Genomic DNA, 14823 nt, shown 5'->3' on the forward strand with positions numbered 1-14823 from the left:
CTGCAAAATACAAGCACTGCTGCTATAACAAAACAGAAAATGTCACAATGTGGAAGCTAAAGGAGGTAATTAGTTTATTCTAACCATCATGATCATCACTCCTAGGGAGCAAAACCTTTCTTCAAAGTTTGAATGGTGGCAACATCAGTCTTGAAGGCCAAAGCCAAAACATTGTTATCAATGGAGGTGTTAAAGAGAGTGGTGGGAATGGACACAGTCCCAGCACTGGCACTTCCAAAGGCAGATATGGCCACTGCAGGCTTCTGAGTATCCGAATTGTACTGGAAGTGCACCAGACCCTTTGGGAACACAAACATGTCTCCAGTTTTTAGTGTCTGAGTGAAAAGCTTATTGGTTGTGTCCACAAACCCCACTTGAAGGGAACCCTGAATGTTGAAAAGCAACTCTGCAGAACGAGGGTGCGTGTGTGGAGGGTTCACACTCCCACCAGGGAATTCAAGCACTGCAAACGAGACACTTTGTCCATCAAGAGCAGGAAATTCTGCTTTGCTTGCTTTCTGCACTTTGAAACCTGAGAGAGTGCTCGATGCAAACAAGGAACGGAAGCCTGTGAAGGTGAAGAAGTTGCCATCAAGAGTGGTGTTGGGAGGGACTATGAAGTCAGTGAGGATGTCAGGATCACCAGCAGAAGATATCTGCATGATGCTGAAAACTGATATGATCAGTGTCAGTACTTTAAAGGTGATGGAAGACATGCTTATCATTAATATTACTATTACTATGACTGTCTCTGAGTTGAGCAAAGTGTAGTTTGAAGATGGTGTGGTGTTTCGGATTTCATCAACATTTATTTATAGGGATTTCTGCTGTTTGTTGGTCGTTTGTACTATAGCAACTATGGAGATTTCAAAGTGGTTAACCTCTGTTGAGGTCTGCAATTATTAGAGACTGCAACAAGAATGTTTGCATGAGTAGCTCTTCATGCCGATTCCAATCAAATAGAGACAAGTTACTCGTAGGTTTCCTTTTGTTTTAACCTATTACAATGGATAATTGCTTTTTATGTAGACTGTCTGTCATATCCTTACAAATGATATAAATCATACTGCAGAAAGGATACAAAGTCTGAAAGGTAGTGAATGAAGAATCTTTATAAGGTAATTTATTTTATTTAGAATTTGAAACACTGTTATAAAATATGTCATTTGATTCAAATTATAAGAATTTATCATAGTGATTTGATTATTTAAAATTATATTTAAAGGAACAAAGTAAGAATTTGAAATGATGTATATTCGTTTTTTCTTTCAGGTCTATGTCATTTATCTTTATATTTTCTTTATGCTTCCATTTTCGTTATAACATTATCAGTTCCCAAAACTGAATGGTAATGCATGAAGACATTCTGCTGTCCATATGTATTGCCAACATCTCATTCATCCTTTATTCATTAAAAATAACAGAATAATACAAAAGAAGGACTCCAAGTTCATCGCACTACTATTTCGGTAGAATAATCTAAAGAATATTATACTCTTTATCCAAAAAAAAAAATAACAACAGAGTATATTCTACTTGCTTTTAGCTATTTAAGTTGTTAAATTTTGCAGACTGCCAAAATGAAAACAAGAATGAGCATAGTAACCATCAGTTCCAGCTGCATAATAGGTGTCACATATTGGAGCAACTAATACTTACATATTACTAAATTCGGTCACTTTTTTTAATGCAAATTGTCAATATCTTCGTACAAAAATAAAACAGTGTCTCTGATGAGAAAAATATTGAATTTGATTCGGCTGAATGTAAATTAAACGGGTTATAATGTTTACTTAATTAAAAAAATTTTAATTAAAATAAATAACAATTTTTTTTCTAATTCAAATTTAAATAAATTAAAAAAATATGTTAAACTCTACAAATAATTCAAAATACATAAAAGATATAATATAATCTAAAATCATTATAAATACTAAATACAATTTAAAAACAAATTTAAAAAGCAACTGACTCACTGCATGTTCAATCCAAATGAATTAAATCTTAAATGAATTAATATCAAAATTGATCCGTATGAAAATTTTAAATTTTTTTATTTAATTTAACCTGATGTCTGTGGTGAACATGATTAACTAACATATTCTATCCTATTTTTAGAGAAAACCATGTGCAATAATGTAACTTGTGCAAGTCGTTTAAATTAGAAGATTGCATACGTTACATCAGAAGCATTGTACAATTTCTCTCTTCTTTTACCCACTAGCAGATCACGGATATCTTTTCATAAATATAACTAATTTTTCAATTTGGTTTTCATACATAAAAAAAACTTATGAATTTGGCATTTATACAGTAAATATCAATTTTAGATTCTGTCATACATTCTTAATTTCATTTATATAGATATGACGAATTCAATCTAAAGTGTAAAAATTTTGTTGAGAGTATACGTAATATCCCAAAAATACAGTATAAAACTATATAATAGAGTAATCATATGTTAATAATAATACAGATCAGTCTTACAAAAGATAGGACGTACGATTATGGTCGAACGGTCTTACAGAAAAACGAGAAAGTTAAAACTGTACAAATAAACAATCTAGACCGAACGGTTTACAAAAGACCTATATCGAACAGTCATACAAAAGAAGAAGGTAAAAGATGATCGAACGGTCATCGTACAATTAAACTGACTACTGACCGAACGATTCTACTGTTCGGTCTTAACTTCTACCTCGACCAAACTTTCTTCTTCTAGCGCTTCTTCCAGCAGCTCTTCTCCTTCTGCTCACATCCACACGGATGATCATTGAGACAGGACAATAACCGAACATATAAAACGGACAAGACAGGAAAATAGGGTAAGCTTATGTAATTTAATTCATGTATCAGTATATATTTCACACAATCAATTAAACCAGATAAATCATTAACTCTTTCATGCAAAGCCTAATACTAGACTCTGATTGTCCGGACTGTATGAAATCTGTGTAGCTACGACGTTCGTGCACCCGGGTGATGTAGTAACTGGGATACCCTCAACAGCTGCCACCCGAGGTTAGTCCTATCTGTCCAATTTAACCATAAGGACTAGGACTTCCTGCCATTCCCACACATGAATTACCCTTCTCTATGTGAGAAACGAGTAATCACGGAAAATCAGGATGAACCGTCAGCTTAGCTTTATCCACATTCATACTTTACCAATTTCAATATCCATTCATGAGATATTCCTCCCCGGAATACTCTTTCATAACCAAAGTCATTTCATCCATATCATTTTCCATCATCTTTCATTATGAAAACCTCAACTTAACCAATTTGAATAAAGATCCCGTAGGATACCAAATACCGAACGTTAGTTTTTAACCCAGAACAAGACTGAAAACTTGGAGTGAGACTGAGATGTCTCAAACTCAAAACAGATCAAATCGAGAAAGTTACTCACTTGTTGTGAAAGGGACATAATACAATAATACTTCTCAGACTTGAGAGTTCAAACCGAACACAACTAAGCCTAGACCGAGTACTAAGACTTTAGGCCGAACCCATAGAAACTAGAACTGTAGAACATCAAATAATAGTACTTGACGGAATCATATGAAGAAACCGGACGCCCATAAATACTTAGCTTCTTAATGAGTTAAACATCAAGGAAACCGAATGCTAGTCGAAGACCGAGCACTGTAGAGAGCGAACGCTGTTGAGTTTGGACGAACGCTCTTATTATAAAGGTAGATTACGAAAATGAGAACGAGCGCCTGGTGTAAGACCGAACACTTACTTAGTACGAGCGCTTGGGATAAGACTGAGCACTACTTAGTACGAGCGTTTGGTGTAAGACCGAGCACTACTTAGTACGATCGCTTGGTGTAAGACCGAACACTACTTAACTTATAGAATAAAGGCCTAATAAATATAAGATATCATTTAACTAATGTTCAAGAACGAAAAAAATATACAAATACATATAGATATACTGAAGTTTATAATCAAATACCAAGGAATGAATATCCTTGGTTGAACGCTTAAGTACAAATATTACCAAACGGAATGAAGACGCTAGTCTTCAACTAGAATTCTCTCCAAATGAAAGAACTCAGTTCCAACCGAGTCCACAGGAAAACTGAACACCATATCGAACGAGCGCTGATCTAATACCAAATACTTATTAAGAACGAACGCTACTGAGAACGAACGTTGGTATAATTGAATGATCAATATTGACTCTCACAACATCCCTACCCATTTCATGGCTTTCATTAATCATCAATACTTTTAAACAACATACCATATTTCATCATCAACCAAATCATCAAACACAATATCATTCCAGTTCCTCATACAGTCAACAATGCAGTAACAACTATTTTTCATATTCATTCAGAAATCAGCGAACATGCATCCATACAAAGCAAGAATCTAAATCAAATTATATAAGCTTCCCTTACCTCTAAGCGTGACCGAACGTTCACAGAGACAGAATACGGTTTCACCACTACAAGTCCTTCTACCCTCAACGCTCAACAATTTCCAAACAGCTCGGAATTGAAAATTGATCGGTTCAAACGGACGCCCTCGACGTCAGGAATGCTCAGGTGTGGTCTGTTTGATGATCGGAGGAAGAAAAGAGTAAGATTTTGTAGAGAGAAGATTAAGAAATCTTAGAGAGAAGGAGGGGAAAAAGGTTTCAGAGATTTGGAGAAGAAGGTAAGCATGCAGAGAAGTGACATAACATTTGAAAATTTGGCATTAACTACTGCCGTCACTAAAAACGAACGTCCACTCACCTTCAGCCACCTGTTTCCACTTTCTGATTTTCAACTCCCCTTCCTTGACACATGTAATCCACTAAAATGAGATTTCTATGGATTTTTTTTGGTTCTCACAGTATACTATAATATAATTTAAGAAGATTTTGAAAGGTTTGCTTTCAAATGTAGTATGTTATTAAATTAAGACTTTAAGATGATCTAAATAACTATACTGTGGTATTTAACTAACATTATCAATTTTTTTAAAGAGATTATAAAGTGTAATGATATTCTTGTATAATGTTCAAGAATATAGAAATTTCAACATATTCTTTTAATATGGATTTCACATAGTTCTTGATCTACCTTGTTAGAATTTTTTTTCCTACAATTACATGCTTTCATTCCTTTCTTATTGGAGGTGGTATTCACATTCATATATATTATAATGAACTAATATAATATGTTTTATTGTGAGTGTAGTTTTGATGATTTTTAAAACTTTTTTACTCTATTAATAGTTTTTAAAATTTCAATTCAATACATTTTTTTTAATTTTGTCTGTTACATTTATAAAAATCAAACTTTTAGTATCAAACTAACAGCAAAGTTAAGAATGTTTGACATATATAGATATTAAACTAAAATTCCTACATGGTTTAAAATTAAGGTAAAGTAATCCCTAAGTTTGAGAATTGTCCATGGGACTTAGAATCTTATTCCTTTTAGAAAAGTTGGTCGAATATAATTTCACTGTATCTTACTGTATGCAGTGCACTTCCAAAAGAAAGGGAATAAAGGGACAATAATCTTCTGTTAAAAAAATCTGAGTCTAATTACGTTGTTTCTGCGGATGGAGAAGCGTAGAACCGTGGTGGTTTCTGCTCTGCAGTTTGCTTGCACCGATGATGTCTCGACAAATGTCGCCACCGCCGAGAGGTGACTATTTCGCATCTTTCCTTATTTTCCCACTTTCAATTTCAATTTATTTCGGATTCTTTATTATTGCAATCTCAATTCCATGCTCTGATTCGTGAATTAGTGACGAGGTTTACAACTTTACAAGCTGCCCAGGTTAAAAGATTTAGTTTTTAGCCCATGCTTCCACTGAACGTCGCTCACATTCAAAAGGAAACATTACAATATTTTCTTTAGGGTGTCACTCAGAGACAACCCTGACCGTGCTTACTTCAATGCTTGCAGCTTGTGAACTTTTTATTTGTGCAAATTGCTCTTAATTAATGTTGGTCTTGATCCCTTGTTTTTTTTCTTTTGTATTTAAAATAGTATGGGTTTGTTTGATTTATATTTGAGAAGAGGAGTGCTGGTGACTAAAATTTATTGAAAATCTTAAATTTTTTTGTGGACTGTTTTTAGTTTTCAAAATGCAACTAAACAAGGTTTCTCAGAAGTTAGTGGAGGGTGGTACAAGGTACAAAGCAAAGTGTGGAATTGTGAGAGAGGTTATACAAGATGAAAACATGATATACCATTTCTCAGCTGTATTCTATTGTTTCGTGAACAATTTTCAGAATTTGATAGATTTTGGATGGGAAATTAATTATAAGTAGTTGAAATTGTTTTAGAGAACAAATTTTAAAACCAAAAATTGAGAAGGGAATCAGGAAGGCCGTTGTTCAGTTGTCCTCTGAATTCTGTTTCTGCTTCTTACTGAAACTTTTTGAGCTTCAGTTTTTCTTCCCTAACTATTGTTTAAGTATATAAGAGTTAATTGGTAGATTGGTCAGAAATGGAATTTCTATCCATCTTATGTGATACCTTTGGGTCTTCTGCTGCAGGCTAGTTAGAGCTGCACATAAACAGGGTGCAAACATCATTCTCATTCAGGTGTGCATATTTAAAACCTGGGATGACCTTCTCTGATAGTGCTTATTTCTTGTGTTACATGTCAATTGTAGAATATTTAATTCCATACAATTGTTTTGTTAACTCCTTCATAAGGTTAGGGTCAAGTAGGATATGTGCATAAATGAATTCTAAGTGTATTCTTCATTCACTGGGTTTCAAAACCATGTGATTATTTGTTCACAACATCAATTAACGGTATTCTTTGTCTCAAGGAAAATGAGGATTCAAGCTTCAACATAACAAGGCATATATTGAGATTGTGGACTAGAAGCATAGATCTGGTTACATTATCAATTTACATGAAAATAAATTCTCTTGATTTGTAAATCATATAGTAGATTAACATTTTATAAGATGGCATTTCCTTCATAAAACTATTTTTTACCATGAATAATACAATACTATATTACAAATCTTGACAGGTTATGGTCCAGAACTTATGGGTCGAACTGTGGGACACGATAGATGATAAACCTAGTGAGACTATGAGCGAATCTGTTTGACAGTGAGCCGAGTTGTTTTTCTGCCATATATGCCTGTATGAAATGGAATTTGGGTTGGATTTGAATAAATTACAGCTGTACTTCTTCACTATTTATTAATTTAATAAGCATTGTTTTGTTACAACAGATGTTGTTTTCATAATAATGCTTATGATTATTGACTGTAATTGCTGATATCGTCAGAATACTTTTGCTGTAAATTTATTTATCTTTGGAACTACTGACTGGCAGACTAATGAATTATTATGACTTTTGATGTTCATACTGACAAAACAAATTCCTTATTCTATCATGGTAGGGATAGTAATTTTAATGGACTCATTAATCTGATGGAAAACCCTGGTTGGCTGTGTGTTTGAATCATGTTAATAATGTATGACTAATTTCAGGAGCTCTTTGAAGGTTATTACTTCTGTCAGGCGCAAAGAGAGGATTATATTCAAAGAGCTAAGCCACATAAGGACCATCCCACAATCCTCAGGTAAAATAATATAAATTAGCTTCTCTGATCTTAGTCACTACTTGCATGCCACTGAACGTAGTACTTTTGGGGCAGAGGAACAAACATTGGCATAGTTTTTTATGCTCATCGTCCCATAGTCCAGTGAATCCTTATTCTTGTTTCAATGTTCATAATGTAGGATGCAGAAACTTGCAAAAGAGTTAGGCGTAGTCATACCGGTTAGCTTCTTTGAGGAGGCAAATAATGCACACTATAATTCAATAGCCATAATTGATGCTGATGGCACTGACCTTGGGATTTATAGAAAGTCCCATATTCCGGATGGACCAGGTATGCCATATTCTGGCCACTTATGTGTCATTTAGAATGTGTACATCCTAACACATCAAACAATCTCTCCTACAGGTTACGAGGAAAAGTTCTACTTTAATCCAGGGGATACTGGATTTAAGGTGGGTACTTAAAATAGCCTTAATTGATATGCACTGCTTTAAACGAATTTGGTTTTATGGTTCTTTTTTATGACTATCGAACACCATGTAACATTGAGGCTTTTGTTTAACAGGTTTTCCAGACCAAATTTGCAAAAATTGGAGTTGGTATGAACTTATAATTACTGTAACTGTGCATTCTATTTTCTTTTCCTATACTCAAACATAAGTGTGGCTGTATAAGATTTTGACTGACAAAAAATGCTTAGTTTCTGAAACATATGTTCCCATTGTTGACTTTATGTTTGCAAAAGCAACCAAACACATTTTGGAATCTGCATTTTTTGTCTTTATGTGAGACAGAAACTGAAGTTAACATTCTTGTTTTCTATTACTATTTTCATGTCAGCTATATGCTGGGATCAGTGGTTTCCTGAGGCAGCCCGTGCTATGGTGCTTCAAGGTGCTGAGATTTTATTTTATCCTACTGCTATTGGGACTGAACCACATGATGCAAACATTGATTCACGTGACCACTGGAAACGAGTAATGCAAGGACATGCTGGGGCCAATTTGGTAGGTTTTGTATGCAAGTTAGTGGTTACATATCCACATATTTTTTCATTTTTGATGTGTTTCTGTTAGGTGCATATCTTGGTACCTCTTATATATAATCTGTTTGCAGCTCTTTCTATTTCCACATCTAGATTCTAGAACTCCTTCAGCATTAGTTGTTGGATAAAAAACAGAAGATACAATGCTAAATTATGCAACAGAGAAGAGAAATTTTTTCTGTTTGATAATCTTTTTATAAAAAAGCTCAAGGGTTGAACCATTTGTGCAAACATTAATACTTGAACTTTCTAACATAATTTAGCAAATAATTTTGGAAAATGCAGGTACCTCTTGTGGCTTCAAATAGGATTGGAAAGGAGATAATTGAGACTGAGCATGGAAAAAGTGAGATAACATTTTATGGAAACTCCTTCATAGCAGGTAATTTGACAGAACGGATTTGAAACAGAAATAAACTTTACTCGTTGACCAGTGCAATCATAAAAAGCTTTTCATTAAAAATATGATATGATATGCTTTTTCAGCGTTCAGATAAACAGTTAACTAATCTTATCTTGCTGTGTATCATTGCCCCTTTCCTCTTTATACTGTAATAATTTTTTTACTTCATTTCTTCATATACTTGGAAAGATTTAGCTGCAGCCATAAGTTATCTTTTTCTGTGTGTCTTTTGACTCTGTTGTACCATCATACAGGACCTACTGGAGAAATTGTTTCAATTGCTAACGATAAGGAGGAAGCTGTTCTTATTGCACAATTTGATTTGGACAAGATTAAATCCACGAGACATAGTTGGGGGGTATTCCGTGATAGGCGTCCTGATCTATATAAGGTGCTTTTAACATTAGATGGCACCAATCCTGTTCGGTGATAGATAAAACATCTTACATTGTAACTGTTATAGAATGATACCTGGAATGGTTTAATCCTTTACAAACTTCTAGAGCATTTATCACTACTCACCAAGAAGGCAAGAATAAGGGATAAAACAACAGTATCATCTGCTAATTCCATGCAATTTAATAAACATGTGGAATTAATCATCATCTGCTAATTTGATGTTTTGTTGTGCACTTTAGTCCGACATTCATCTAAATCGTATGACCATGTATGAAGATGATGTTTCATTTTATAACTAAATTTGTTGTTTGTGTCGGAAGTGTTTTGTTGTGTCTAAATAGAGCATTCATGCATTAATTTGTATAAAGCATGTGTATGTAGACTTATGTTTGGTTCGTTAAAATATTATAGATAAATGAAGATCTTAATTCTTTGTGGAGAAAGGAAAGGCATCCTCTTGAAAACATTAAGGAGACAATTTTTCAACAGAACAAGAAACAAAAATAAGTTTTCAGTATTAAGTTGCTCCGATCCCTGTAAAAACAACTATCAAAATTCATTAACAGGGTGTATTATCAGCATTATGAACAAAAATACCTTCTTTGTTTCTTTACATAAATAGAAAAAAAAATGCTCTTGTATTCTAGATATCTTTTATATAAAATTCTATAGATGGCTGGATCTAAATTTGCACAAAAAGGGAAGAAAAAAGGGGTCAAAGAGATATGAGGTGAAACTTTGTACGTTCTCCCTGAAATTTCATCCAAAAAGAAAAGGCTGATATTATTTTATTCAACTGTTTTACTATACTTTTTTTCACAGCTTTTTTTCTTCTTTAAATATATCTTCATTTTATAACTTTATACTTTTCTTTTGTCAAGAGAGATATTCGTATATAGATTAAGAAAATATCATAAACCAGATTGTAATTTTGCATGGAAAAGGCACAAAAAAAGTATCATTTTACTTTATATAAAAACACTAGACAAATACTCCTTTTCATTTATTTCTTAGTTGAAGGCAATAATCTTAGATCAAGACAGGGTAGAATTAGAGGCTTTAATGGCTTGAAAAAGTTTATAAAATCAGTTCAGATTAAAAGAATGATTTGTATTGAAATAAACTTTTTTTTGATCGATCCATTTTTCATGCGACTCATGAATTTAGAATAGACCGACCAATAAATGAAAGGATTCATCATTTTTAAAATAATTATTATAATTTTAAAAATTAAATAAACATTATTTTATTAAAACAATTAAATATATTATAATTTATATATTAAATTCCCTCAACAAATTCTACGATAAACATAACTCAAGATTTTACTTCAAAATCCTAGTAAGAATTCTTTTATCTGAATCGAAGAACCCTTTTCTTTTCGTTTTCCTTGTGTGCTGTGTCCCTTTCCCAATCTTATCTATGGGAAATATGAATTTCACAGAGAACTACTCGGTTGAAAAAATGGAACTGAATATTAAATATTATAGCTCAATTGATCCAACTGTCTCAAAAGGCTCAATTCATAGAGTTTTGCCACTTGTAATAGTAACAGTTTGTTAAGAACAATACTTCTTCACCAACTTTTACCTTCTCAAAAGATGGGTATATATTTTGAAATATTTTCAGTTTAAAAATAAATATTAACGAATGATTTGCTAATAATAAATAATATAATAGATTCAACAAATAATAAATTTTATTGTATCTATATATTAAAAAATAAATTTTAAATTTAATTCAACTTCACAAAGTTTTACTAAAAAGTTTTACTAATTATATATAATATGTCCGTATCTTATGTATGGTCGATGAGATATTTTTTTAGTTTTTTCTTCTTATAGATTAAAATAATTCTTTGAGAGTATTTATCCTCTTAATTCTTGTTTTAGTCTCATGTCATTCTGACACAAACTTTTTACATTTATTTAATGTTATTTTTTTCTATCTTTTACTTATTTTTTTATTAAAAGTAGAAACGTTTACTCTATGACCATTTTATCATACAAAGTTTACTCTATGACCATTTTATCATACAAAGTTTACTCTATGACCATTTTATCATACAAAGTTTACTCTATGACCATTTTATCATATAAAGATTTATTACCTTATCATTACCCCCACCTTAAAATCTACGAATTTCCGCTTCCCAATTCTGAAACACAACATCAGCAAAAGTCCATCAACCTTACCAAAGATTTATTGTAAAAATTATATATTATTTGCTAATAAAAAAGAGAGTCAGAAAATCAACTCCAAACCCAAGTTAGAACTAGTGCGAACAAAAACTTGACCAAATGCCGTCAGCTTGTGTCAGAAAAAATCTCTGGAGTTAAGAGACGAAAACTAACATATGTATTAAAGTAAAGATACAAAATCACAACAGTGCTTCGATTTCTTTTTTTTTTTTTCCTTAGCATTCAAATTTTCTGCTCTTTCATCAAGTGAGTGACCAGTCACTTAAGCATCAATCTCTTTTTGTTCATTTTCATGATCTATGACACAATCATCATTTTCTTCACCCATGTTTTCTTCTTCTTCATCTATACTTTCTACATCAGCATCTTCTTCTTCTTCTTCTGAAAGTTCATCATCAGGGTGAACAAAATTCAGCTTCAACCTTCCATCCTCTCTACAAGCATGGAGGAACTCGTGCGTGGGAATCCTTATCTCTTCGAGAACAAACCTCCCTTCACTCCTGTAAGACTTGAAACAAACCCAAGGCTTTCCGCTCCTCCCTATGCTTGAAATGGGAGGAGGGTACTCACTCACCCTTGAACTCGCATACCTTTTCACACCCTCTATCTCCTTAAACCTTTCCCAGCTCTCGTTCGTTCCATCCTTTAAGTCTTCAACATCATCTGAACTCTCAAAGCCAAGACCCTCAGTGCAAAGGTGCAAACTCTCAGAACTCAAGGATGAGAAGCTATCACTGCTTTTGTGGCTGTTGCTGTTGTTTGTTTTCTCACTTGATGATGAAGTAGAAACGTAAGGCTGGATGGAGGGCTCTCCAAATATCTCATTGAAGGAAAGGGTTTGGTCTGCGGGTTTTATGGGCTTTATTTGGTTCCATGAGAGGGATTCAATCAGTTTTGTGTTTTCTGGCAATAGGGTGTCCAAGATGTGATGCAGGCTCCCACATGTTGCCATGCCTTTCTTGCTAGCAAGTGTTGTATGAGTTGGTGCTTTGTGTAGAACAAAACACTGAAACAAAGAAAGGAAGAAAGAAAGAAAAGGGTGTTCTAAGGGCTAACTTTTGGTAGTTGAGGGATAGGGGAAAAGAGTAAAGAGGCACGTAAATAGCATGAGTTGAAAAAAATCAAGGGGAAGATGCTATTATATATGCAGTAGAAAGTTCTGATTTCAGTTGGTGTGGCTTATAAATGGCCAACGGGTGATTATGCTTACGTAGCTTAGCTTTGGATTTTCTGGCCATATAAAAGTCCTAGGTAACAAACTATAGGCTGAGATTTATCTTAATTCTTTTGAAAGACAAAACATCATAACAGATGATTCTCTTCAAGTTGGTTGAAACTTCAACAACAAAATTATTTTATAAGTATTTAATCACATATCTAATGCTCAAACTCAAATTTACATCTACTACTTGTTGAGAATCTAAGGGTAAATCAAAGTTTCACAAGGGATAAAAACCAAAGTTTCACAATAGATAAAAATGAAAAAGTTAAACAGCGTATAAAGGTGAAGAATCGTTAACTCATTATCTTAAAGTTTTGATTGAACTAGGGTTTCATTGGTGTGGTGTATCTCCAATGAACCTCCTCTTGATAGATGTAAGTTCCACCCTTGATTAGTATGCCATATATTGCTAAAGTTTTCTAGGAACTCTCACACCCTTATTGAAAGGGCTTCCAACCTGAAAGTAACCTTTATACACGGTCTTGGAAATGACTTGATGACTTGGTATCTTCCAAAACATAAACCAGTCAATACACGGATTGCATCAGGCAACAAATGTTTTAGCCTTGTAGGCTTCTACCTAACTACATAAAAAAAATGTGTAGTCATTAATTTGTCTGTGAAGATGAATGCATAAAAGTGGTATAACCAAGAGCTTGCATGTGCAGATGGCACTCCAATTGAACGTTCCCTTTGTGGAAGGACACAAGGGACAGGACCACAACTTTCTTGGTTTAGTGAGGGGCAAATTTTGAGCAATGATTCGATCCTCCATGGTGCTGTCCAGAGTACAATGATGTGAACTTGCAAACACACACTTACAGCCACACCCTTCTCTCCTATCCTTAAAATGTAACATTTCAATGTGTGTACACGTTGAATTAACCGCTTTCACTTGTAAGTTGTAACTGTCCAAGTGGCTCCGAAAGGTTTGAACATTGCAAGCAACGTGGCATGATTATATACAAGTGTCTCTTGACCACTCCTGGTAGGCTGGCTGGTACCACTCTAGCTACTTTGCACTGGTTAAAGTTATGCGATTTTAGGCCAAGACCACCTAAACATAGGTCACAGGGTATTATCCTTCTTGCAATAATACACAATGTGTCCTTAAGATGAATCTATTCTGGTGTTTGTACTGTCACATAGATTTGTTTTACAGGGAATTGGTAATCGAATAAAATTAATTAATGGGTTGTTCATTAAATTTGGAAAACTTCCTTATCATTTAAAACTATATATACAATCTCATTCAGCTTTCTGCACTAGCTAGGATAAGACCAGTAGGGTGCAGAACAGAATTGCCACAAACCAAGAACTTATGCATGCATGGCTACTAGTTCCACCATTCCCACTTGTTATTATTGTTTTTGATGGAAAGAGGGAGAGGAATATTCGATTCAGTCCTTTAAACTTGATGACTCCTTTCTAGGAAAATGGTTGGTTCTTAGTTAGCCCTCCCTTTCACTGCTTTGTCTCATTATGGAAATGTGCATACAATTAACCCGTAGACGCGTTTTGGTGGGAAAGTAGCTTGCAATTTTTTTCTTTAAAGTTTGATAGTTTTGTGGTTTTCATTTCTCATGATATTTCCCACCTCCATAAAACATCTTACCATTGGTTTGTTTACCTTTGTGGACCTGATGCCTCCCAAATCAATCATACGATATTTTTTACATAAAAGTTTGTTGTGAAGTTGTATGGCCACTATTATGGTCCAAGAATAAAAGGTTCCACTTGTACCTAAAGGCATACCATATCATATGAATTTTGTATCCTCTGCTGGATTTTATGTTGTCTGTGTATTATGCCCTCAAAATATACTGATTGACACTTATTTTGATGTTTTAAAATATATTAAAAAGAATTATAACATACCAACATTAGTGTATTTTTAACTTTCAGCAGAAGACAGACAGCACCAAAAACCTAGTAAAGAATCTGGACTCATGTCATGTTGCCCATCTTAGTTATGTAAGTTTTATGCCAAACTTATTGTA

General features: G+C 33.7%; 3 protein-coding genes across 3 annotated transcripts; 1 reads left to right on the forward strand and 2 right to left on the reverse strand.

Moving 5' to 3' along the window:
* Window positions 1-101: 101 nt before the first annotated feature.
* Window positions 102-725, reverse strand: LOC124836241 (putative germin-like protein 9-2). Its single transcript, XM_047311368.2, has one exon. The coding sequence runs from the start codon at window positions 723-725 to the stop codon at window positions 102-104; it is 624 nt and encodes a 207-aa protein (XP_047167324.2).
* Window positions 726-5455: 4730 nt separating this feature from the next.
* On the forward strand, window positions 5456-9633 carry NLP1 (nitrilase-like protein 1). Its single transcript, XM_047294935.2, has 9 exons — window positions 5456-5657; window positions 6518-6566; window positions 7480-7571; window positions 7732-7883; window positions 7959-8005; window positions 8119-8152; window positions 8394-8560; window positions 8884-8980; window positions 9256-9633. The coding sequence occupies exons 1-9, from the start codon at window positions 5572-5574 to the stop codon at window positions 9429-9431; spliced, it is 900 nt and encodes a 299-aa protein (XP_047150891.2). The 5' UTR covers window positions 5456-5571; the 3' UTR covers window positions 9432-9633.
* A 2102-nt stretch (window positions 9634-11735) lies between these two features.
* On the reverse strand, window positions 11736-12720 carry LOC124822861 (FANTASTIC four-like protein (DUF3049)). Its single transcript, XM_047294934.2, has one exon. It carries the CDS (start codon window positions 12551-12553, stop codon window positions 11864-11866), a length of 690 nt encoding a protein of 229 aa, XP_047150890.2. The 5' UTR covers window positions 12554-12720; the 3' UTR covers window positions 11736-11863.
* Between the last annotated feature and the right edge of the window lie 2103 nt (window positions 12721-14823).

This window comes from Vigna umbellata, chromosome 6 (genome assembly GCF_029865625.1).
Source record: "Vigna umbellata cultivar VRB3 chromosome 6, Vumbellata_1.0, whole genome shotgun sequence".
Classification (NCBI taxonomy): Eukaryota; Viridiplantae; Streptophyta; class Magnoliopsida; order Fabales; family Fabaceae; genus Vigna; species Vigna umbellata.